General features: G+C 36.8%; 1 protein-coding gene across 3 annotated transcripts in view; it reads left to right on the forward strand.

Annotated features, from left to right (window-relative positions):
* The window catches only part of STXBP6 (syntaxin binding protein 6), a 110,721-nt gene that overhangs the window by 17,781 nt on the left and 66,525 nt on the right, over positions 1–26,415 (forward strand). For all 3 annotated transcript variants that reach the window (XM_084520494.1, XM_084520492.1, XM_084520493.1), the window contains exon 2: positions 21,356–21,539. In XM_084520494.1, coding sequence (XP_084376620.1) covers positions 21,386–21,539 — 154 coding nt within the window. In that variant the 5' untranslated portion in view covers positions 21,356–21,385. The remainder of the gene's footprint in view (positions 1–21,355; positions 21,540–26,415) is intronic.

The following is a 26,415-nucleotide window of genomic DNA, read 5'->3' on the forward strand; positions in this document are numbered from 1 at the left end:
CCATACAACCACTCTGTCAAAATACTGTCTCAGGAGGGGAGAAGGGGTGCTGATGCAGGTCAGCAGAAAGATGCTAAAGTAGATGAACTTCCACGTCTAATGTTTTATTTCAGTATATTTTCAGTGTGTCTGTGTTCACTCAGAACAGAATTATAACTAATTAAGATTGATCTTTCCGTTTTGTGGTTTTGTGGGGTGTTTTTGGAACATCTTGTTTCTATTAGTAAGCCACCTGTTAGGCTGAAGTATTGAGGTTTATCAGTCAAGTTTGTAGTGTTTTTGTACCTTTTCCTTACAGAAAAAGATATGCTGTCTGCTCATAGGTGACCTATTTGTTTTGTGTGATGGTGCCAGAAGGTGATAACTGGCACCTCGCTTTTCCATAAAATTTAAGGATGCTTTTTAATGAATTTCCTTTGCTGTTCTTTAAGGGAATTAATTCACATATCACAAGAAACTGCGTGGAGGTTATGTATGGTATCTTATGGCTGTTTCTCTTTTGGCAATGCTTACTAAGCATGTTTCATGATCCCAGTAATTCTGTTCAGTCTAAGCCTAATTTTGGAAAAAAGAAAAACTGATGTGTTGTCTCTGTCTGGACTCAAGGCAAAAACTTTGTAACTGAAGGAATACATGGTTTGTGTTTGAAGAAATTAATATCTAAAGGGAAAACTTCAACATGAGTTGGAATCTTATGTTTTTAGTTTGATTTCAGCTGTTATTGAAGAGGTACTGTAATTTAATACTTCATTTAACCTTTCTTCATGAATATGCTCTAACCATGTCTCTGGTCTCTCTCTCTGTTTGGATATTTGATGACTCTCATTGTGGATTTTTAATTATACGAAAATGGCAACTTTAGTGTAAATGGCAGTTTTTGAATCCATTTTCAAATAGACACCTAAGATTTTTGTTCAGATTCTTGTAGATTGCTTTAATGCTGTCACACTGCTCTGATGGGTTCATAGAGTCTTGTAGCAGCTGGAAAAGAGTCTGTCTTTTATAACACTTATCAACATCGCCTTTTACAGTCCGTACAGCAAGCCATCTACTTCTTGCTGTGAAAGTGCTGAGCTATTCTAGTTTAGGCACATGTGACATGTGAGTCTGTTGGACACCTCTACCCTATGCATAAGCACTGAAATTACCTCATGCTTATGTATCACAGGCACGGGCGCTACTCCACTGCATAACACAGAATGCGTATGTAAGAGAGGAATGCCTGGTGGAGCAGTTTAATTAAGTGTGGTGCAAATAGGACACATGCATCTTTCAGACATTGACTGTATATTCTGCATCTAGTACTGATGGTTGTCTTCTGGACTATTGTTTTGATTGGCCAAATCATGATTATCAAGTACAAAATAGAAAAGTTTTTTTGTTTTGTTTTTTAAATGTAGATTTGGAAGACTGAGATGTAGGTTTAATCAGAATTTGAATAAAACTATTTTAAGATCAGCACAAGGATAATGTTTTCTTATTTTTAAATGCCAATTTATTAATCCTACTACTGCGTTTTAAGATACCTGTGCATGTCACATAGGCATGCAGCTTGGTGGTGGTTGTGAGTTTGAACTACTGCAGGTGGCTCAAGCAGTACAAATGACATTAGTAGGTAAGTGGGGTAAAAAGATATTAAAACTCCTGGTTTTATATCCTGGAGGAAAAAAATACCTCTGCAAGGAGGTTACCTTGGGGTGGCATTAAAAATACTTTGGACAAATACTAGTTGTAAATGTGTGCTGGAGTCCTCCCTAGGAGGGACTGGATCTTTTGAAGTGCTTTCCAAACCTGTTTTTCAGAATTTCCATGAGTTCAGCTGCTTTCTGGAGCAAAAACTTCCACAGTCTTCTAGTCCTACCTCCCAGAAATAGAAGTTGGCCAGTTGTTTCCAGTTTCTACCATCTGATTGTTTCTACCATCAGTAATTCTTCATGGGTAGTTTACCTGGCATAGGTGCTAGTTCATTTAAAAAGAGAAAATAGCAATAGAGCAATCTCAGTGTTGCTTCTCTATGCAAGAGAGATAAGCAGAATAGGTTTGTTTTATCAACAAGTGGATATATATTGGTTACAATGGGCAGTTATGCTTTCCATTTCATACAAACAAACCAAAAGCAGAGAAAACCTGTGTGAAATAATGAAATCCTTGAAGGTCACCAAGGAATTCACTGTGGAATTATGAAATTCAACGTCAAAACTTTATATGATTGTTCATGGGGAAGTTACAGTCTCATGTTTTCATGGAAATGCTCTTATGTATAGCCAGCATTTTGAGAGGTTAATTAATCTGTTAACATTTGTAACCATTGTCTTATCGATAGTTACTTACTAGTGATCTATGCAATATTTTTTAACTGCATAAATTTCTCAGAAAAAAACGATACCAAAATGTTAATTTCACTGTTTCACTTGTCAAAGAGCTATGCTATTTGAACTTCTTTTCTCTGTTCAGATGTGGTTATAGTTGCAAGGATTTATTTATTGATTTATTTATTTGTAATTCCTTTAAGTTTCCAAGACTATGTCTCCTTGGCATTCAGAAGATTGCCGTTACTGACCTATACTGAAATAGAACCATATTGAACTGTGAAGCAAGACTGTTTCTTGCATAATTCTCCTTTCAGGCCTGCTTGGTTTATCTTCTCCTAGGATGGAGTTATGCTCTGAAGATGTTGATAAATATTGATAAGGGTTGTTACAGTCTGAGCAGTTACTTATATTATGCTTGAACTGTTCCTGTGTTTGAATAAGAAGGAATTTTTATTGACACTGGTATGATGTGTCAGGCTCAGTAATTACCATACTGTTGTTAGAGGGGATATCCATCTCATGATCTTGATTTCACGTGAAAGAGCTGCAAGGCTTGGCAGGCCCTTTGTCTCATTTTTTATCTTTTTTTTTTTTTTTTTTTTTTTTTTTTTTTTTTTTTTTAGCATGCTGTTATTAGGCTAGAGTTGCTCGTGTCCTTTTTCTTTCTCACTAAATTTCAGCACAGACTTGGTCAGCCTAAGAACGTTCTTATGATGCTGAAGAGTGTTTTGAGGATAATCATCCTTCAGTTTTATTCTGTGCTTTCCAACTTTCCTACAGAAAACATCCTGGCTGAGAGACAGTGTGGCCTTTCTCAGTCAAAGCCAAATCATGCTGCCTCTGTCCTTCTGCAGAAGTCTAGCAGTCTTCCCTCTGAAGATCTGTATCTGCAGGTCTGAGGTCCTTATTGCCCTTGCTAAACACAAAGAAGCACAAAGTTTTCAGTTCACTGATGTAGCTTTGTGATGCGTGCTAACAGCCTTCCCTCTGCTCAGCTGCTGTGCTAGGTGGTCCGTTACCTAATTGCTTTTTTCTTTGAAAATGAAAAACAGCTCAGTCTGGCTAATGTGTCTGAATAGGAGATAGTACTCTGCAAGCTAGTGTTGAGGTGTGTGTGGGATAAGCTTCCTCCATCATGCTTCTCAGCTCTCCCTGGTTTGCTGTCATGTCGTGGTAGCCTCCACTCTCAGGTGATTTGCAGTCTGTTATTTAAAACCTTCTGAAAGCAAGTAAAAAATCAATACTGTTTGCTTGATTCCTTCTTTTGTTTTTCCCGTTCTCTGTCACAATGAGACTTGAAATAGCTGTGTGATAACAAAAGGATCCAGTATAGACTCTGGATCCTGCTTGTTTGTTAGTAAATTTGCTCAAGCTGTTGCTGATGTACATTGTCCTTGTGCAAATAGTTACTTTTGAGCCACTCTTACGTTTTCTGTGTTGATTGAACTGCCTAGGCACCCCATGGTCCTATAACTGCTAAGACTATTCAAAATGCCTATTTAAATATGAAGTTTTTTTGTTTGCTTTACATTTAAAAAAGTAAAGGATTGCAGAAACACCAGTGGCTGTTGGCTGTGCAGGAGGCTGGATTGATGGTATTGTGTGTTGGTTTTTTTGTTTGGTTTTTTTTTTTTTTTTTAACACACAGATTGTGAACAACTTCGTAATCCTTTTTGAAAACATAAACCATAGTTCTTTAAAATGCTTTACTAGCCAAATCTTTTGACATGAGTATCCTAAATTTCTTTTGTATAACAAGACTTGTTTTTCTGCTGCTAGCAGTATCTAAGTAGAAGAAGATAGTAATGGTATATATTTATCTTGTTATGGACACTGTGTAAAGGAAACAGTTTGGAAGTATTTTATCTGATGTATCAGAACAGCCTACTCCATTTGGAAGAAATGGTTTTCTGATTTATTTTAAGGTAGAGGGTAGACAAAGAGTGGCATAATTTCAATATTGCCTTTCAAAGCTCTGAAACTAGATTCATTTTGATTCTTATTGGGGAGAATAAAATGGGAACATATTACAAAATTACATCTCTAAAGCCAGTACTTCTCTGGCTATCCGGAAGTGATCTGCTGATGGAAATGCTGGTGTCCTGAACTCTGCACAATACAGCTGTGTTGTAGCTATTATGTTCTGTGCCTTTTGCATCTTTGTCAGGTAGCTGGCAGTGCAGTTACCAGACCTGAATGTCACAGTCACACATCGTTTGCTTTGCTGCAAAAAGAGAAAATAAAGGCTGGTAGAGAAGTGGCGATTGTAATGTTTTTGTATTGGTCATATCAAAATAGGCATTTTACTAAGGAATTGCTGGGTGCCTCATACAGTGGTACTAAATTCTTAAGTCTCCAACTCACATTCCATCTGTTTGATCAGAATTATTAGTCTTAGTTTGGGCTACTCCTGTATCTCACATTAAAAGTATGCTCTTGTTATTTAATTGCCAGAGGGTTTCGTTGCAGATTTTCAGCATTTCAACTGTTTGGATGCATGTCTCCTCTTGCATTTGGTATGAAAAGCTGGGGGGGGTGGAAGCTTTCTTTTTAGGATTGAACCTTATCTAAGGCAATGAATAAAGAACAGAGATCCCATTAGATGCTAGTGGAAAGTAATATATTAAGCATAAATAGGATATTTTGGAGTTATAAGTTTCTGAAGGTGTTTGGAGCTGATTTGCAGTCCTGTGGATTTCACTGAGATATAAGTGCTCAGACCTTGTTAATGTTTTGACCTGCCAGGTTTTCTTCACTGAAATGCAAATTAGACACACCTTAGAGTAGTGTTGCAAAAGAAACCGGATAAAAAGGAGGAAGTATTATGTTAGAAAACAATGAGCCATGTGCAAAGGAGGATACAGTGATGACAGGGTGGGGGAGGAGATACGTATACACAGGTAAATATCTCTGTTGAACTGGTTAATGCTGGGATTCTGTGCGTTCTAGGGTTAGACAAAAACAAATGTTTACAGAGGGAGGAGGCAAACACCATGTAGTGGTTCCTAATTTAAGTTAATGCAACTCCACCAATATTAGGCCAGTATGTAACGAAAAACACTGTATTAAAAAATTAACAAGTTTTTCTAAATGAAAACACTCTACTGTTTGGAGATCTGATATCAAACTAAACAATTCTGAAAGTTATCAATTATTTGAGAAACTGTACTTGGGTCTTATTTGCTTCTTGTGACATTAAAATAACAAAATATTATTTTAATGTTTAGTTTTTGACGCCTAAGACCTATGGAAATAAACTTTAAAGTTCAAAACCTGTATATTTAGAAGCTTCAGAGTTTTGCAGCTCATAATTGGGGAAGTAATTCTTTATTGGCAAGAGAATGTTTTATTTTTCTTAAATAAATTTTTCAAACATCTTCAGCATCAACTGCCATTTCAGTTTTGAGACGATAGTGTTAAAAAGGATAAGGCAGGAGCATGACTGAGGTTTCTGCCATGCTTTATTTCCTGCATACAAAATGAAGCCTGATATTTTATGAGCAAGGCATACTAAAGTAATTAATTCATCATAAACAAAACAGCTGTCTCCCAGAAGAAGAAAAAAAAATGGAAGAAAAAATGCTGGGGATAAGAATGAGTCATAGGTTTGGGAACTGTGCTAGTCTCCGTGCGGTGAGATCACCAGAAGACTTGAGGGTTTTCACTGTGCTTTCCAAGACGAAAAAACGTGTTGTGAAGTCAGTAAAACCTTCTTTTTATCCATTAGGTTTTGAAATACTGGCTAGTGAGGATACTACATCCCTGTATTCTCTGCATTCTGTGCAGCAGTGCCTAAGGTCAGAGCCATCTTTTCCTGGCTCTGAGCAAGTATGACTGCACTCGGATTAGAGAATTAGATGCTGTCAGATTGTCTCAGACCAGTGGTCAGGTGGAAGAAGAAAATGACTCAAATTCTTGGGCTTGCACGGGAAACAGGGAACAAAGGACATTTCTTCTCCCTGCCCCAAAAAAATATTTCAAGTGAACAGTCTTGAAACAATGGGTTTATTTTTTCACTGAGAAGTCATTCAGTGAGGATAACCCCCAGTGAAGTTCTCTGCTTTGCAGCCATTGTTGCCTGCATGTGGCAAATTACAGTTTATGAAACAAAACGGTGTCAGTAACTGTACACAGACTTGTTCTCTGAACTGTCACCAGCATTAGCTGTTTCATCTCTTGCTTACAGAATACACTCTCTGTGGTTAAGTACTGGTTCCAGGAATTGCAACATACTGTGCATGTGTCTTGCAGAAGTAGAATTACCTAAGTGTTTCATAGAAAATACTCGCAAGAGTATTTTCTCAAGAAAAGCATAGGCCAAATCATATTATGCTTACCCCATGATTCATATTATGCTTACCCTTCCTTGACCATAATCTGGAAGAATGCAGCAAGCAAATGTAATGTTCATCAACTCTATTGCGTATATTTTAAAGATCCATCCTTCTTATCTGGAATTTGTACCATCCTTTTTTCATTGTCGGGACCAAGCCTTTCTGCCATTGGCATGTTCTTTGTAAAACAAGTAAACATTAGCATCTAAACAACCTAGAGTTCACCATGGTAGGGCATGCAGAGGATCACAGTTGAGAAATAACGAAGGGGACGTAATAAGCAACATGAAAGAATACCTACCCCATATCCGTTCCTTTTCTCCTCCCCCCACCTTGTAAACTGTAAATTTAACTTAAAATTAAAATTCTTTAATTGTAAGAATTCATAGCAGGCCCTTGTGTTTTGCCAGTGGAAACTATTAACAAGTACATGAAGGACAAGAAGGTAAGTAGGAAGACCCCACTGTAGTAAATTATGCTTAACCAACCTGATTACCTTCTGTGATGAAAGAACTTTCTCAGTGCATGAGAGGAGAGCTGTAGAGAATGGACAAAATGAGGATATATGTATACCTAGTGCAATTTATTTATTCCTGTTCTGATGTTATAGCACTTTGAGAAGTAGGGCTTTGCCTCCCTTTTTCCATAGCTCCCATTCATTTTGTTTTGTCACTGGAAGAGTGTGGGTTCTGTCTTAGCCTGCTCTCATTCCTTCTAGGAGATGGTGATGGGGGGGGGGGAAGTTTTACCTTTTCATCTTGAATGTAAAGATTGTTTTTAACTCTCTTGTGGCAAAATGTTTAACGACTGTACTACCTACCAAGAACTTTCTAATCTAGCACTTCTTGCATTTAGGATTATACTGTGCTTTTTTTTTTTTGTTGTTGTTTGTTTGTTTTTTAATTGATATTTCAGTAGATGTTCTCAGTGTCTTTCTTCCTTTCTTTATTGCAAGCTGGGATTGCCCTCTTCTGTAAGCTTCTTGTCTTTACCTACACCATTTTGACAAACATACAGTTGTTTTATCCTTCCATGTAACCATGCCTCGTTAGTATCTAGATTGCAAACCTGTTAAGGTGGCTGTAGTGGTTTTTTTCTTTATTTTGTACTCAGTGTTGCTCTTTGTAACATGGATGAATCAGGCACTGAAATGAGCCGTGGTCTTGGAAGTCAGCCTTGGAACTTTTGTAATTTGTTTTTCAATTTCTTTGCTAAATCTTGGTAGCCACTATCAAGTGAACTTGTTTGAAATAAATTGTCATAGTGTTTTAGTCTAATGAGTGGACAAGTTTCCACTGGATTCTTCCATGGATTCTGGAACCATGTTTATTTAAATACTGTCCATGTGGAAAAAAATGTAAAGTAAAAGGTAAATTGAAGTTTGACTTGGATTATTCATTATTATATTAACTTTTTTTTTTCTTGTAGTTGATTTTGTAGGTGGGTGGTTTTAAGGAGTTAGTATAAGGAGGTAATGCTACTGATACCTTTGTTTTGCTTTGTCTTGAGTTTCTCTGTCCCATAATATATGAAAGGAAAAGTCTACAGCAAAGTAAGATTACTTTGTGTAATATATCAAAGTCTAATAGCAGTGGGTAGAGCTTGGTGTGAGTAGAGTTAGAGCGGACATGTCCTGTGGAGTATTGAAAAAGAAAAAGCTGTGGAGAGGAGTCTATAGGTTCATTGCATTGAGGCATCATAACTGATGCCTCAGAAACGATGAGGATTCAAGAGCAATCAAGTTCCTGAGTGTAGTTCTCAGGCTTGTTTCTAAAGGCATCTACAGAGCTGAGAGTGTAGTCTCAAAACTGAGTTAACACAGTGAGCTGTAGATTATTGCCCAAAGTAGTACATGTTCTCATGAATTCCAGTGTTGATACTAATGATGTGCAGCTGCAAATTTTAGTAGAGGATTAGTGTTCTGATGAATCAACAAAAAGCTGAGAGATGAAAGAGGCTGACCACTTCATTTGGCAGCATCCCACAGTTAAACTGGCATAAGTTGGTGCTGAAAAGCAGCTTTTGGCTGAGGACAGGATTAAATTGATTTCTATGTGAAATAGTTTTTCTACCTGTAATTGGATATGTCTAACTTTGAGCTATTCTATGTATTGATACTCTTGCGTAGTGGTAGCTTGGTTTTGCACACATGGAGGATTTTTTTTATAAAGCTGTTTATGCTGGAAGAAGAATATTACGTTTAAGATAAGCATGTATGTATTCACTTGGATTCCTTTTGTAGTCTGGACACCGTGGTAGAGGATGCATGGCTCGCAGTTGTTAAAGATGTAATCTATTTCTTCATGTTACTCTGTCAGAAAGTATCTGTTGGATAAAAATCTTAAGATTGTGTGGGTTATGTGCTTGTTCTTTCAATTGGATGCAGTTTTATCTAATGGTGTTGCTAAGGAGTGTGCCTTTTGGTGTTTTCGTTAGATGGTTCCTGGCAGTAAAAAGTCTGGAGATGTCGTTTTCTTTGTAATATCAATGTTTACAGCTCAGCACTAGATATGGGATGTATTAAGTTGACTTTGGCACAGAACCATTGCAGAGGGTCTGTTGCTGTGGTAGTTAATTTTTATACTTCTGAAATTGATATGGAGAAATTCTTTATCCAGATGAAAATGTATATTTCTAAACTCGATGTACTTCTGGAGCTATGGCTATCTTTGTATAAACCTATGAAGATGTTTTGAGAGATGTTGCTTTAGGGTCTATAACTGCCCACCATTTAGAGAGAATGTAAATTATTCATAGGTAAGTTGTGAGTGGGAGGATATCTGATGCATTGATTGGGCTGGGATCAGTTTGAAAAATGCCGTTGGTTTGATTTAAAGCAGCACTCCTGCATTGACACATTAAATGGTTAGATGCCTAAGAGTTATAAATGTAAGTTCTATAAGAAAGAAGCATAGAGTCATTCTTAAACTTCTGAAATGAGTGTTGCAGGGTTTTTGTGTTGTGTGACCTCTCATATAATACCCTCTCCTCCCCCAATGTTTTTTACACAAGTGTAGGTGTAATTGTTTCAATGTACCTTCTCATGCCATGCTGTATTGTAGTTAGACATGTAAAACATAATCCTTGAAAATGAAAGCATTGAGGGAAAGGTATACTACCATCTCTCTTTTGGGAAAATGTAAAAACATGATAGAAAACTTACTGCTTTGTGTTTGGGCTGTTTAGGTTCCTGTCTCTTGTGCATCTCTGTACTGTAATTTCAGTGTAAAACTAGAAAATGTTACAGTGTGTTGTACAGGTATCCACATACTGATTAACACAGCACTGATCTTTAAGAGTTTTTTTTCTTTTTTTTTTTTTTAATCTAAAAGTTATTGCTTTATGTAGATTCATAAACTTGATGAAAACTTTCATATCCTCAGGAAATCACTTGTGATACCTCGTGGTGTGTTTATACACATATATATTTTTTAATCTGGTTTCCAAAGGGTTATCATCACCTGACAAGATGATTTCTCGCTGCCACCTACATGTTTAATGGAAATTTTCTATCTGTTAAAATAGAATGCTAAGTTGCAATCAGTGGTAGAACTATGAAAGCATCAAGGGAGAGGAAAAAGCCAACAGTTTCCTTTCTAGCTTTCTCATATTTCTGTAAGACTAAACAACAAGATATTCATTTAAAAAAGAACTCTTTAAGTGTATAAGGTCAGTTTGCAGTAGTTTTTCCATTAATGTTGTCAGGAGTGCAGAGTCAATCCAACATAGTTGGAGGGGGGACAGGGAGAATGGATAGTGTTTCTAATGATTTCTGAGATAACATCCCTTGAACAAAACACTTAACAAAGCCTTTTTTTTTTTTTTTTTTTTTTTTGTTAGTTTTCTTCAATTTGTAAGTCTTCTGGGGGTTTTGCAAGCTTAATTGGGCTCCCCATTTTGAAATATGTGATACTTACGCTTGGGGGATTCATGGGAAGTAGTATGTGAAGTCAGAAATGTCTTCAACTTGTTATTTGCCAGAAAATCATAGTTAACTGATAGAATATATCAGGACACTACTAACAGATGGTTTACTACTTCTGCATGTTTTTTGTTTTCACTCAAGTAAAATGTTGGTGTAATGCTTAAAGCATTACAGAGGTCTCTCTGCCCATACAAAGATTTTGGTATCTAAGAACTGGGTGATGGAAGAAGTCTTTTGACAATAGCCAGTAGGTACTGATATATTTAATTCTTAAAAGAATTATATATTTTGTCAGTAAGTGATTTTTTGCTGACGTATTTGGAGTGATTGAAAAAATGTTTTTATTTACCTGAAAAAGCTGATTCACCTTGTGTGGGTGAAGTAGAACACTTCAATTACTTGGAGTTATGTATCATCCCCTTGTATTGCTCTGCTTTTGTACTTTTCCCTGGTGTTAAAAGTCATATAAAAGGAACATCCCTTGAGTTTACTGAGATTACTTCCCTTTTCCTCAAGATGTGGGTGTTGCAGATTAGAAAATTGAAAATTGATCCTGAGAGACCCAAGTTTGTTTCTGGCTTCTCTTTGAGATATTTGATTTAATAGATGATGGCAATGTGAAAAAAAACCTTACAGTTTATACCAATACTAGTTACATCAGTATGAGTGGAAATAAAACTGAAGTTTTTGGAAACATGATGATGGAAGAGTGTATGAAATGCACTGGTTGTAGTAAGCCATTGGTAAAAGCACTGTAAGATTGCTGAAGCAGGTTTTTTCTTCAAAACACCTTCAACTAACACTGCAGTAATTTCCTCTCTTTTAGCAACCTGTATGCTAAATTATGAGTCCATTTAACACCTGGTTATTCAGTAATTAGCTAAACAGTACTTGCAGAGTTTGTCCTTGTTGAGCAGCTGTGATTGTTCATGCTAATAAGGGAAAATTGTGTTCCTCTGAGACATCTTTGCCAGAGTAGCTCCCCAGACTTAATGTGCTCTAGTTGCATGGGACATACTGCAGTAATAGCATTGCATACCATTTTTGGATATTCTCATTTGCAACAGGTTCTGATGGATTTTAGTGCAGAAATCAGAGTATATGCTAACAGAGCCTAATTTCCAGCTTTCCCTTTTGCCATGCCTCTGTTTTGCCCAACAAATAATAGAATCAGTACACCAAGAAATTTGTTCCTATCTTGAGACATGTCCTTTCTTATCAATGAGAAACCTCTTATGAAGTCCTGTGTTTCACCATTCTTTATTTGGTTCAATTCTGTGGATTCCTTTTTGCAAGTTTTGGTTTTGAAAAAAAAATGTTTAGGTTGTCTTCAGCCAGCCAATTTCACACTTCCATCAGTTTGGTAGAAGTTCCTGACATTTCAGAATCTGTCTTTTAATCATTGCTTCTTGATCAGTACAAGCTAACACTGCTGGTGCCTAAGGCAATCCCAGTGTTATCCCTGCTTTTCCTTCCCCTGTGCTGTCACAATCAGCTGTGTAGTGCATTGAGTCAGGGAGCTGATCTGAGTAAAACCAAAACTAATTACTATTTTTCTTCTTTTAAACTGGGTTAAACCTGGATTAATTCTCTTGTCTAATTCACTGCACTACCATATAAGCACTTTTTCTTTAAGGTAGAAAAGGGCACAGGGAAATTGATCATTTCTGACAGCACAGATGCACTAGGTGGGCATAAATTACTTGTGAAACAACAGAAACCTCTGAAAGAAGCTCTGGAACACTACAAATGGCAGTCCTTCAAACTGTTTTTTCTTTCATTAGGGAAAGGGGGCTGCTCTTTCTCTCCACAGTTCTTAAATTTCATTTTTTAATAGTTTTTCTTTCCAGATAAATTCGATGAACAATGGAATAAAACCTATTTTTTAAGGAATTAGAGGGTGACTAGAGAGATCTCAATTGATTTGTTTCTATGATAAGGTATTAGACCATGTGAGTAAGTTAGAACTGGCAGATAGATCACAACTTTAAGGATGCCTTAGATACGGTCTCATGTGATATGAGTCACGAGTGAACTAGAGAAATGCAGTTTATATGGAAATAGCATAAGATGTAGGAACAGAAGAATGATTGTAGAACTGTTTTCAGAGGAGTTGGTATCTTTCTTGTTCTAACTGGAGGAGTAAAGGGTGGCTGCGTTAGCTCCCAAACTGTTACTGACTAAAACGATGGAACACAGAATGTGCATACTAACTTTCAGTGGGTGTCAATCCAGAGAGATCTGCAAATGTGGAAAGGCAGACTTGGAATTCAAAATGATCTTACAGTATTGAAGAAATAGCCTAAAAGTAGTAAATACAGAAATCTCTTGTTAAGTGGGAGTAATGAGTTACTTAGATGTCAAATGAGAAACAAGTTGTGTAGTAGTAATTCTTCAGAAGATCTGAAGAATGTAGTAGACAATGGCTTTTGTTCTCATCTACATCTTTTGCTGATCTTTTGGAAAAGTGCTTCCAGTTGACTTTGCCTTAAAAGAAGCTTGAGGACTGCTGTCCAAAAAAGATGTAAGCTCATGGGAGGGAGTCTAGAGAGGTCAGGTGTCTGGAAGCAGAAATCTGTGAGGAATGACAGAAGGAACTGTGGTAACAGCCTACAAAGTCTAAAGGCAGATTTAATAACTGGTCTTAACAGCTAAAAATGCCTAAAAGGTCATAAAAATTAAGCTGACATCTTAAGACTATGATTTTCAGTGTTGCTATGTGGAAGTAGTAGCTCTTGCTGCTATGAATGTCCTGATGTCCTGAAGTAATAAATATAACTTCCCACAAACGCAAATGTGGTATCTCTGGGGCTTTGTTATAACATCTGGCAGTTCCTGAGTTTCTCTGTGAATCTCTTTGTGAGGTTAAAAACATTCCTGTTGCAAAAAGATTATTCCAAGGGCAGTATTCCAAACCAGTTCTTGGTTGTCCTTTAATAAAACAGTTCATGCTTTGAATAGTGTTGCTTAATGTGGTATTTTCTCTTCATATTTTCAAACTTGTGCTTCCTCAAACAATTGTGACTTTCAGTCCTGGGACTCTTCTAATATGAAAATACAGTAACCCGTATCCACCCATGTATCTTCTTGTACCATCTCCTATATAATTTTGTATACCTTCTGGGCAGAGTTCAAACACAGTCTCAAAAAAAGCACAGTCATCCTGCATCTTCTGCTTTTGCTAACATCTGACTTGAGGAAGTAAGAGTAATTGATGTTGTGTGATCCCTCTTGCTCTCAGTTTTAATAGACTGGGGCACAGCTCAGGAATGAAAACGGCTGCTCTGTCTTGTGCACAAAAGTGGATGTGGTCCTCCTTAAACACCTGTAGAATTCCAGTGATATGCATGGTAATCTCTCATTGTAAGTACGTGCTTGGAGATTGTGTGTGTGTGTGATGGAGGGAGGTAAACAAAGCTTCTAGGTGAACTTTTTGAAAAAGATTGTTATGGTCTGCCAGATTGAGGCACTTGACGATGTAGACTAAAAGTACATTTCTGGTTTGCGTACCCATTTCTTTATAAATACCATTTAGAACTCTTGATGGTTTAGGTCTTCTTAGAGCTGTGGCTCCTTGCAAGTTTCACAGAACTTAAATCATATTCCTTTGGAATGAAAGGTTCACCCTGCTTAGGGTGAAGAACCATGTCAAACATTAATATTTTAGTTGCTTATTGCTTCTATTAGACATTAAAATATTACAACCATGTACTTTGCCACTCCTGTGTATTGTTTTTCTTTTTTCCTTGATTAAAAGCATCACATGTTCTCAAGCCATGAAGTATGGTACCCAGCATGTCCTTTCCCATTCCATTCAACCATTCAACTTATTCTAGAAGCCCTTTGAGAGTCATAGATCATTCAAAGCAGGATGCTTTGGGGTCAAAAACAAACAAACAAACAAACAAACAAAAAGAATGCTGGGATTCTGTTGAACACCTGTAACCAATCCATAGCTTGGTTAAAAAACAGTTAAGGGTTGTAATTCTGACGTGCAGTATGGCAACCAGACACTGGATCATGTGTTTGACTGGCATCTGTGGGATTCACTTAAGGGGCTTCTTTGTTGTTTATCTTTTGTTTTAGATGTATCTTGTTGATTTGTTGTTTTAGATTTAGGAGCCGTTGCTCTCCAGTCTGCTCGTGTCCAATTCAGCTTGATTGGGCCGGCAGATTGTTTAGTAATTATACTGCTAAGTAAAAACACATTTTGTGTGACTGAATTGCCACTTAACTTGCTGGCTGCACAAATATGTTTACAATTCCATAATTTTCATATTTTAGAATTAATTTTTATTTTAGAATTTATTCAGATGAACCAGTCACACTGAGAGCTTATTTGAAAAAGTAAATTGGAAATGTGACTGCAAACAAAAGCTCTGGAGAGTGCTCCCCCTGCCCAGTAAATACTTGGAAAAGCCTTGAACTCTTTGTTATTAGGGTGTAATAGATTTTTTTTTTTTTCTGGCCTGTACAATGGTTTCTGCTAATTAAAAATTTCTCAAAGAAACTCTGTTTTCACTAATGGAGGGATCACAGAAGATACTCTGATCTGTTATTTCAATCCTTTTAAAGATTTTTACCTCAAAGTTTTAAAGCAAAGTTGGTCTACTGGTTAATCCTTGTTTGCAGAGCTAACTAAACTAGGTGTTATGCTTCTAGGATAATGTTAACTTAAAATTATCTACTGCAGACCAGCTCTAGAAACTGTATGTTCTAACATTTGGTTTTGGAGCACTTATTCGTTATTTGTCTTTGTTGTGCTATGATGCTATACTTCTCCAAAGATGTAATAGCTAGTTGTTCGAGACAACAGGAAATACAAAACTTTTGATGAATGGAAATGATCAAACATAGTCTCAACATTTCTAGCAAGTAAATACCAGATAATTATCAGAATAGAAGAAGCTGGGCCTTTAATAATGTTGTCTTACAAAGATGTCTGAAGTCGAGGTCTTCCGTCAGGATGGCTAAAAGCGAATTTAAGTGCTTGTTAAAGCTATCAGCAGTAGTTGGTTGCACGCTGTAAGCAGAATTGCAGTGGTTACCCTGTCCTGCAAGCCCACCCCTGCTTGTGATTAAACAGTATCTTTGCACGTAATGACACTTAACATGCTGAACATTTTTTTTTTAATCATTCATTCTCTTGTTTCTTATTTCTTCTTGCTGACTTACAAGTTCTGCATGCTGAGGATTAGTTTCCCCAGTGTGTCTGTGTACCATTACCTCAGCATGGATATTGCAACTCCTTTTCTTTGCACTTGTTTGCGTGGCCCTAGAAAACATCTGGGTGGAAAGATAAGTCAGGTGCATGTTGGCAGGCTGCCGGAAAGCCGTCTGAATTTTTGGCTGACCAGCAAACTATTCAAGCTCATTGTTTCTGAATGTGTGGGATCTCTTCAGGTATCTTCTTAATTTTATTTAATATACTTTTAGAAATTACCTTTAATTCCTACTTCCTCCTCTGTTCCATATACTGTGGACTGGTCAGCTTGTTCTTAGGAGGAAATTTTACTGATACAAATGCCATGGGAAAGCATTGTAGCACAGAAGGGTTTGAGGTGATGCAGTGTACATCAGGCACTAGATCAAATCTGCATGGAAACCTCTTCTCTCTGGCATTTGTGTAGTGCTGTGGGTGCAGTGAGCATCCAGACATCCTGCTCCATAGGACTGCAATGGCTGGAGTGAACACCCACAGGAGGAAAATGGAATTTTCTTTGTTCAGCCAAGAGCATCATTAGAATAATTTGAGCAGAATCAAGTATGTAGAACAAAGGAAGTGTGTGAGGTAGGTTAGTGTGGGCTCTTTACTAAGACTCTTGCATTTACTGAAATACTTGAATCCCCCTTGCCTCAGAAGGGTAGGGCCTTAGAGGCTGGTCTGCCCTGCCCCTGTCAGGAATGTTTTGAGCAAAAACTCTTCTGCCTTCCCACTGCTCAGAGAGCCTGCAATAACATTTTTTACTTCAAGGCATTTTATATTTAAGCATGTTTCCAGAATTACTTTTTTGTCCTAGATATTGAAATGGATACTTCTGAAGGAAATGTGAATTTATCCAGGATGCCTTTAGATAAGTACATACTGAGACCAGCACCTTTTTTCCTTCAGATCAGGTTGTTGTCCTGTTATAACCACAAGTCAGGTGGTTAAGGAATGGTTTATAGAGGTCAGTGCTTCAGTCCCTCAGGGTTATTATGATTCCCCCAACTATTGGGTAAGACCTATGCGATTAAATTCAGAGGAGACTCTGTGATTAAAAAGGATCACTCTACAGCCCTGTATAAATTGCCTAAAATTTCTCAGATGTGTATTTATGAGTTGGATCCTCTTGGATAGATTGCAGAGAGGTGGATGTTGAGTCATATATAGAAACAAATCCATTTTAAAGGGAACCACCACTCCAAATCTATCCAAAAGAGAATCCAGAAAGAGAAGAGATATTTCATATTTTGGATGCTTGAATCTGTCTCTACATTCACAGGGGGCTGATGTCTGGAATTGATAGTGATGGCTTCCATCCTCCAAACTGCATTCTGAATCTCTCTCTTTGTATCAAACAAAAAGGACAACAAAATATTGTTAAACAGTAAAATAAGAACGGTCCAGAACTGATACGAAAAAAAAAAAAATCACATCATGGCTTAAATTTTTTAGTTTATCCATATATTTTTAATTTTGCCTTTTACTAGTTTTTAATCTATTGACGCTCCCTGCCCCAGGAGTTGCATAGGCCTTTCTGTCAAGTAAGCTCAGGGTTTGAAATCCTCGTAGAGTTAGTAATGCGTGCTTAATAATACAGTCATGTGTTACCAATAATACAGTACATATTAATAATGATAACAATACTAATGATTTTAATCCAGGCAATATTGCCTACCTTCCTTTTTCCATCACTGAAAAAGATAATTGTAATAGAAAGTCAATATGCAGTAATTCAACTATTTCTACATCTATGTGTGTGTGTGTGTGTGTGTGTATATATATATATATATAAAATATACATACATACACAAAGACATATAAAAATTATGACCTGGACAGGTAATTAAAAATGAAGGTAAGAAAAAAGCTGCTGCAGGAGGCTGAGTAATTTTTATTATTATCTACCCCCTCCCCACCCCCCCCAAGCTGAATTTTCCCTATTCAGTTTTCAGCAGAGCTTTGATATTAAGTCAAACACCAAGAGTCTGGGGATGAATTGCTTTCCTGGCGTTCTTAATAATTTCCTATGCTTTGTGAGAAAGGAGATTTTTTTTTTTTTCTTCTCAGTTGTAATTAGATTGCTTTTCTGTAAAGTTCAGTAGACTTCTGGTGGCCAAAATAACCTTCGTTAAAATAGCATAAGTTAAAGTGGGGGGAGAAATACTTATGTTCCAAAGTATTTGAATTCACACACAGTGGAAATCCACACAGTAGTGGAAAACTGGTAATGATTTGAATTCTTCATGGAGCTAATGCCAAGAACACTACTATATAAATAAATCTGCATGTACTACATGAAGTATTGCATGTACAGCCAGCATCTTTTTTTAATTAAGAGGTTTTTGTTGGAGGATGGAAAAAATTGAGAGTTACGCGTATTCATTGAGCAAGTCTTCCTTATTTTTTTTTTTTTTAGTAAAACAAATAAAAATACTGTACTAAAAATGCTTTTGAAAAAGAGGAGTGCTGGAATGTTTTGCATATTTAACCAAAGGTTATATTAAAGTCTTTTACATAGATCCACCAGTAAATATGGAGAAGGTTACTTATTTATACCTAGCTGCTGGTTTTTGAACTATGAGAAACAATTCAATACAAACTATACTTACTGACAGCTGAATCTCAGAAGTCTGTTAACACATAAGGATATAACTGTTGGGTTGGTGTTTTTTCTTGTTTGTTTTGTTTGTGCTAATGTCAGTTTCCATATTAGACTCAGAAATCATGTCAAGTATTAGATTAATCTTGTTATTCTGGCATTTGAGAGAGCTATATATGTTGAGAATGATTCTTAAACTAAATCTTGAAGTATTATATGAAAGCTTTGAAGCTATAAAGAAATATTTACTGCTACAAACAACTTTAGGTAAGAAAAATTGAAAATACGGGGCACTGAATTTAGTGCAATCACTCCTTTCTTTATAAATATATACTCTTTTAATCAAGGAGACCTTTTACATCACAGACTGTTTTTGAAATCATGCTTATTTTGCAGTGCATAAATCTGAGAATGTCTGAGAACAGCAGTGGTCCAACAGTCTAGTTGCAGAATTAACAGCCTCAGATTGTGGCTAGCTAGAGAACCTTTTTCTGTAACACAAGTTTATTTTTTACCTGAGAGAATGTGTTGGTTTTCCCATAGAACCACTTATTAGAAATAGTTTAAGCATGTGAAGGTCTGACACTGAAGTTATTTTGGTAAAGATATCAGTCTTTATCTCAGCCAGAAGGAGCTCTTTGTGATTAAAATCATAGTTATTAACAGCAACCTTGAATTTTAAATAAATAAATAAAATAGTCCTAACGTGCCAACAGCTCACATGCTGGTGTATACTGTAGTTATTTCCATAATACAGAACAGGGGAAAATTCTGGTACAATGACCACAAATGTGAAAACAGCCTTTTTTAAGTAACTTACAGGTTACTTACAGAAAAATCTTTTTGATTCTTTTTCCATGTTGATATTTGTTGTTAAAGGATAGGTAACTTTCATGGTAGCAGATAAAAAATCACATCTTTTTGGAGAGCTGAGCATTCTTTCTTGCAAAAAAACTTTTTCTCAAATTGGTCTAGATTTATCTTTTACAGGGGCCACTTTTAAATTAAATTGATTTATTATTTTTTTTGGTAGGAATGTATGTAAAATGACTTCATGCTATGACTTGTCAGAATTTGCACAGCTCTAATGTTGGTTAACTGTTCTGAAACTGGAGAGTGTTATTGCAGTTGTGTGGTTTTTGTTTGTTTGTTTTTTGTTTTGGCAAAGGATTCTATTTGCACCCAAAATAAGTAGCTTGTTAACTTGATTTGGACCAAATTGTGTTCTCTCACCTCCATGAACACAGGTATTGAAAACAAAACCATAACAGTATCATAAATAGGTACCAACAAAATGCTGAAACTGAAAATGCTAAGACAATTCATTTGCTTATTTTACGTACACTAATATGATGGTTCCATGACTCTCTTGGATTTATTATCTAATCTGACCAGAATTTGTGTTTCTCTTGTGATTAAATTGTGGCAAATATCATCTGCCAATATCATCCCACAGGTAGAATTCATGTCTTCATTAGTTGAGACCTGAATGACCATCTTTAACTTTCCTGTAGAAAGCCTGAAAAGCATGCATCCGTTACTTGTGTAATAAAAAATGAAAATGTATCAGGAGACCTCTCATTAATTTCTGATGCAGATTTAGAGGTTCTATGAGTTTTTCTAATTATTATTATTTTATTTTAAATTTTGTAATGTGTTTTACATAGTGTCTGAAAAAGATATACTGGAGACATTTTGTGTTCTGTTTATATAAGTGAACTTAGAGTCGGAAACAAAAGATCAAGTAAGGAGAAAGCTGAAGGTAGCAGTGTCAGCATGGGACTGGTGATTCTTGGAGATAAGGAATGTTCCTGTTAGGACAGGCATTGAGCAAATAGAAAATGGTCAGAGTGAAAAATAAGTTAGGCTTGAGACATCAAAACGAACGTTGTTCATTTTAAACTTCCCTGAATAAATAATATAGGGCAAGTGATTTAAAAAGTATATGAGGATCAAAAAAGAGGATTGCTTCTGGCTATGAAGTTCCTTTAGATTTAGCAGTCTGTTAGTGGGACCTACATACTTATTAACATATTTCCCTGGAGAGTTATTTTGAGTTATAAACTCTGTCATCATAAAATCAGAGTTATATCAGCTCTGTGACTGAGTTCTCTATTCTTTTGTTAGGTTCCTCTGTAAGTTGTGCTCAGATGCACATTTCTTTTGCTGGACGTGCCTGGATATGCAGCTTTCCTCCTGCTCCTTCCCTGTTATGTTTTTTTTTCTCTCCAAATGTCTCTCCTAAATTGATTGCGCTATTACGTGATGAAACAAATTGAGGAACTGACCTGGGTTAAAATTACTTGGCAAAAATGAAGAGGTGTGGTTTTGTCTAAGCTGATTTTTCTGATGCTGTTTTCCTGTGCAGTTGCCCAATTGGCAATTACAGAGGAGTTGAGGGGATAAGTTATTAAAGCTGCAAGAATTGCAGGAGCTGCTTAAGGAGAAGCCCTGTCACTGAAAGCAATGGTCCTGAAAGAATAGTCTTACAGAGATTTTAGGCTTCATGTATTTTCTGTGAATGCTGCTACTTATGCTGCATACTGGCAGTTATACTGCCGGTATGACCTAGCTCAGAGTGGAAGCTGATGAATTTGACCACAGGCTCAGTTCAGTCCCTGTGTACATGGGACAGATGAATTTTCCACCAGTTACCAGAGAAAGAATTAATGAAGCTTTTATGCAGAATGAATTTAGGTACAAAATCTTCTCAGTGAAGAATTTGGATCACACTGAAGTGCTAGCATGGACTGCTCATGCCCAAAATAGGCTAGTTTGAGAGTTTGTGTGGATAACAACAAATAACTTCATGGATGACTACTTTGAAAATTCTGCATCACAGTATATGAAATTCTCTTGTAAATTCTTTAAATCATTAAAGACTTTATTTGAAGTTCAGAGGTTCTAATGTAAGTCAGCTGGATTTCCATGTAGCTTTGGAGTAGTTCCTAATACTTTTACTTATGATTTTATTTTTAGAGAGTGTGAGTCTGCTATATCTGGTCTACAATGAATGCCAAATCTGCAATCAACAAAGAAATATTTGCCCCACATGATGAAAGGATGCTGGGAGCTGTCCAAGTAAAAAGAAGAACAAAAAAAAAGATTCCTTTTCTAGCTACTGGGGGTCAGGGTGAATATTTAACATACATCTGCCTGTCAGGTAAGATTAAAGATTTGGACATACATTTGTCTGTTTTGGTATTTTTGATTAACTGATTAGATGTTATCCCATAGCTGCAAGGTGCTGGGTGACTTGAATCTTAATAATGGAAGCAGAGAATAATGGCACTTGAAATACAGGCTATTAATATTTATACCATATAATACATTGAACAGGTGGTTTCATTGTTCAAAAACTGAAGTGTTCTCACAGCATAGCTGCAGAATATGAACAAATAGAGTAATTGGAAACAGTCCTTGCTTATTGATGTTAAGATCTTTCTTGGAGGGCTGAACTTCATATTGTTTGTTTCTGCTTTTTATGCCCTGAAATTTCTGGTTTGAAGCAAATATGTTCTTTTCATATTTGCACCTGTGTTACAAACTTTTTGTGTCCTTTAAATATGCAACTTTCAGTTAAAATATTTTCAGTTCAATGATACACAGCACCACTGTTGTGTTTGATCTCCTGACTTTAAAAGGGGTGAAGAAGGAAATAGTTGGTTTGAAGAAGAAAATGATGTATAGTGATCAGTTTTGAGGTCTCACAGGGAACAGGGAAATGATCTATTGCTGCTAATGTGCTCAGGTGAAATTCATTTGAGCTTCTCCAAAGTCAAACCAGTACCAATGAAAGTCTGAGTTTTGTGGAACAGACTATGTAGTAGTAGGTGTCTGTTTAGCATATGTTGTGCTAGGTATATTTTTACCCTTTCTAATAAAGGTAAATGTACATTTATTTATTTTAGTGTATAAATGAAATTCATTGATTGGGTAACCTGTGGTTAACTATGGTCACAGATTTTTGGCTGTTTTGTTTTTTTTTTTTTCTTTTAAGAATGTAATTTGGCTTATTCTTTGAATACTTTCTGGTTATTATAATTGAAAGTAAGATAAATTTTACCAGGATTATGTCTTGAAGCAGTTGGACAGTTGTTTGTGACACTTGTTTGCCTGTAGATTACACCTGTTTTCAAACTTAGCATGGAATTCAGTTGCTTGTTAGGCATTCAGTGCAGTTCTAGATTTCTAGAAATACCCAGCCCTTCCTCCAGGTACCTCTCTCTCAGGAATGCAGAAGTCCCCCTGTAGTTTCTGTGTCTGCCAAGTGAGTGTGTGTGATTATCTTTGATATCCTAAGGTGCTTTAGTCATATTTTTGAGTATCAGTTGCCTCCTTAGAGGGTGTGTATCTCACTGCAAGTAAAACTAGCAGTCACAGGAAGAAGTGCTCTTGCGAAGTTCGGAAGACTGATACTGTTTCTGAAGTAAATGAAAGATTATGTTTCATGGACTTTGTCAAATTTCTTTCCACGGAAAATTATATTTAACCTTTCAAAATGTAGGGTGTAAAACTCAGTGACTCTACAGCTGTTAATATATCACACACATGCACAGAAAATATACATTTATTAAATATGTTGCCAAATAACGTTTGTATATGTATGTACAAGTACTTATGTTAAATATAAGCTGCAGAGTATCTGTACACACACACTGAGGAGAATAAGACAAAACAGATTGAACACTTCTTGTGGAGTATTCTGCTTGCCATTCTTCCCAGGTACAGTAGTTTCAAGGAAGAGTTTGATTCACCTCGTCTTTTCCCTAAGGTTGTGGTTTGGATACCCTTTTAAGATGTAAGGATTGCAGGCCTCAATTCCCTCAGGTTGTGAAGGAAGCTGAATCTAGGTCTTCCATCTTTGAAATAAATGTTTAGATCACTAACTTGTTTTGAAGCAAAGGCTCAACTCTTACTCGTTTGGCAGTCAATTTTTAAGAGTCTTGAAGATGTTACATGATCTTAGATGTATCTAATGCCATTCTGCAACAGGATAATGCATAATGAGTAGGGAAGAAACAGCAGATGTCCTGATTTCAGCAGAGTTTCTCACTAATGACAAAGAGAAATATTCAGCGTCCAAATAAAACTACTGTATGTTGGTCACTGAAAAGCTGCATAATTGAACTAGGAGAGTTTTGTGTGGCTTGCTGTTAGTGAGGTTCTGCAGGGGAATGAGACTTTATTATTATTAAAATATTTAATAATAATAAAGCCTATGCTATCAAACATAATGTATGATCATTAATTTCAATTGACTGAAGAGGCTTGGGAGAGGACTGCCTGGCTGTGTTCATGTTTGAGGACAGATTCAGAATTCCAGAGTGATCAATTTGAATATGAGCCAACAGTGTGCTCAGGTGACCAAGAAGGCCAACAGCATCCTGGCTTGTACAAGAAACAGTGTGACCAGCAGGGCTAGGGAGGTGATTGTCCCCCTGCACTCGGCTCTGGTGAGGCCGCACCTCGAGTACTGTGTTCAGTTTTGGACCCCTCACTACAAGAAGGACATCAAGGTGCTTGAGCGGGTGCAGAGAAGGGTGACGAAGCTGGTGAGGGGCCTGGAGAACAAGTCCTATGAGGAGCGGCTGAGGGAGCTGGGCTTGTTCAGCCTGGAGAAGAGGAGGCTCAGGGGTGACCTTATTGCTTTCTACAGGTACCTTAAAGGAGGCTGTAGCGAGGTGAGGGTTGGTCTGTTCTCCCACGTGCCTGGTGACAGGACGAGGGGGAATGGGCTTAAGTTGCACCAGGGAAGTTTTAGGCTGGATCTTAGGAAGAACTTCTTTACCGAAAGGGTTGTTAGACACTGGAACAGGCTGCCCAGGGAAGTGGTGGAGTCACCATCCCTGGAAGTCTAAAAGACGTTTAGATGTAGAGCTTAGGGATATGGTTTAGTGGGGACTGTTAGCGTTAGGTCAGAGGTTGGACTCGATGATCTTGAGGTCTCTTCCAACCTAGAAATTCTGTGATTCTGTGATCAAAAAGTTAATGTAATGCAATAGGGTCAAGTGCAATTAGTTATTTAGTCAAGAACAATCAATAGCACAAAACTAAAGGGTGAGGAAAAAATGCTTCTGCCACTGAGGTTAAAGGAAATTGTGACAAGGATAAACTGCTTTGCTCTTCCCAATGGCTATGAAGTGATAATGGTTTTAGCTGCAACGAGTAGTTCTGTTATATTTTTAAAAAATAAATAAAAGTAAAATATAATTTAGTAAGGATATATGGGAATGGCAGTTGTGCTGTGTCCCCAGATGGTCTAAGATGAACTATATATGGGGGTTAAAGTATGTACTTGGTGACTTTCCATTTTTTCTGTGATTCAGTGCAAATTATTAGAAGCATCGACGGCTAGCTCTAGATATTAGTTTCCACTTCAAATGACGTATGCTTTAATGCTGTGTTGCAACACCTATCTTAGAAACAACTTTATAAGCCCTTTACTCTTGTCCCACTTTTTCCCCAGGTTTTGCGACATATTAGGTAAATGTACTGAGTAGAATATATATGTTCTTAGTTTTCTTAGACTGATTTGTGTGGCCTTTACTAGAAGGAATATGATAATTTACAGGCTAGAGCTTAATATGTCAGTTGAAAGAATCCCCTTAGAAACCAATTTGTTATGAGGATTATAAATGTTTGGGGATATAAAATGTCCTGCCTACTTATAATTTCATTCAAGATAGGGCACAGAAATCTAGACGTCAGCCATTGTAAAAGCTATTTCTACATTCTACTGTTTGTAGCTGAAAAAATTACACTGTTAACAGTTGTTTTCCTTTTCTCTTTTGAATTTAAAATACATTATATCACAACTGTTGTCTACCCGCATTTTTGTAAATGAGGATAGAGATCCTGAGCAGGGGGACTGTATCACTGCCACCTGTAGGACTCAAATAGCTGGGATAGTAAAGCATTAGAAGAGTCAAATGATGAAAACAGTGAGATGGGAGAGTAAGAATGATTATTTCAAATTTTTATTTGAAGTATGTACTGGGCTTCATATTTGACAATACTAAATATTGAATTGGTTAGAAGGAAATACCTATTGATGCTCCAAAAATGTGTACATAATGCTGTCAGCTGCAACTGAAGGTGGATTAACGTAAGGATGCTGTAGAAGGACTGTTTACTGCAACTGTGGAGACATGCAACCTGGAGCTCATTGTAGTGGCAGGGCTGACAAAGTTAGACTGGGAAGCAGCATAGCCAAGAGAGATCTTCTCAGAGATATTTAGTTGAAGAACAGCAAGCAAGGAGTAGACAGATGGGAAACACAGAGGCTGTAGGCAGAACAGAGAAGAAGAAAACTGGGATTTTTTTTTTATGTAGGAAAGAATTTGACACAGTGAAGAAGCAAGAAATTCAGAGCTGAAAGTGGGTATTTATCACCTCCTCCACACTAGCAGACCTAGTGACAGTTATTGGATCAGATCTAAGTTTTAAATTTGTCACCATTGTCTTATGTAATTGAAACATAAATGTTTAAAATAGTTTTTAGCCTTATTTAGAATGCTGAATTAAATATGAAATACTTAAAAGGTCACTTCAGAGATACAGGATGCTGGCCATCTCTCCTAGCTGCTTGTGTGCAGTTCTGTGTGTTATTTCCTTTGACATGATATCATTATGGCTTCTAAGTAACTTTTAATATTAAAAAGGTTTTTAATTTCATATAGTGCATTGGAAGTGTTCCAGTTTATACGTATGGATGTGGCATTGACCTTTTCAGGACTAAAACTGTATTGCTGTTGCAATAAACTGAATGAACCAGATTGTTCCTTTTGAACCTGAATTCCTGTGTGTGATAACACTTAGCTGTTCCACTTTTTCTAGTCCTTCTAGTTAAAAGCTTGGAATTTGAGTGTTAGTTTTAAAAGCTAATACTGTTTAAAACTGGGAGTGGAATCCTTTTTTTCTTTGCTGTCTCCAAATGAAATTAATATATTGTTAACATTGGATGGCTTTATGTGAAAGTAAATTGAGAGTGATGGGGAAAAAAAAAAAAAGCCCCAAAAGTGCACAGAAATTGTTAA

This window comes from Aythya ferina (assembly GCF_964211825.1).
Source record: "Aythya ferina genome assembly, chromosome: 5".
NCBI classification, from domain to species: Eukaryota; Metazoa; Chordata; class Aves; order Anseriformes; family Anatidae; genus Aythya; species Aythya ferina.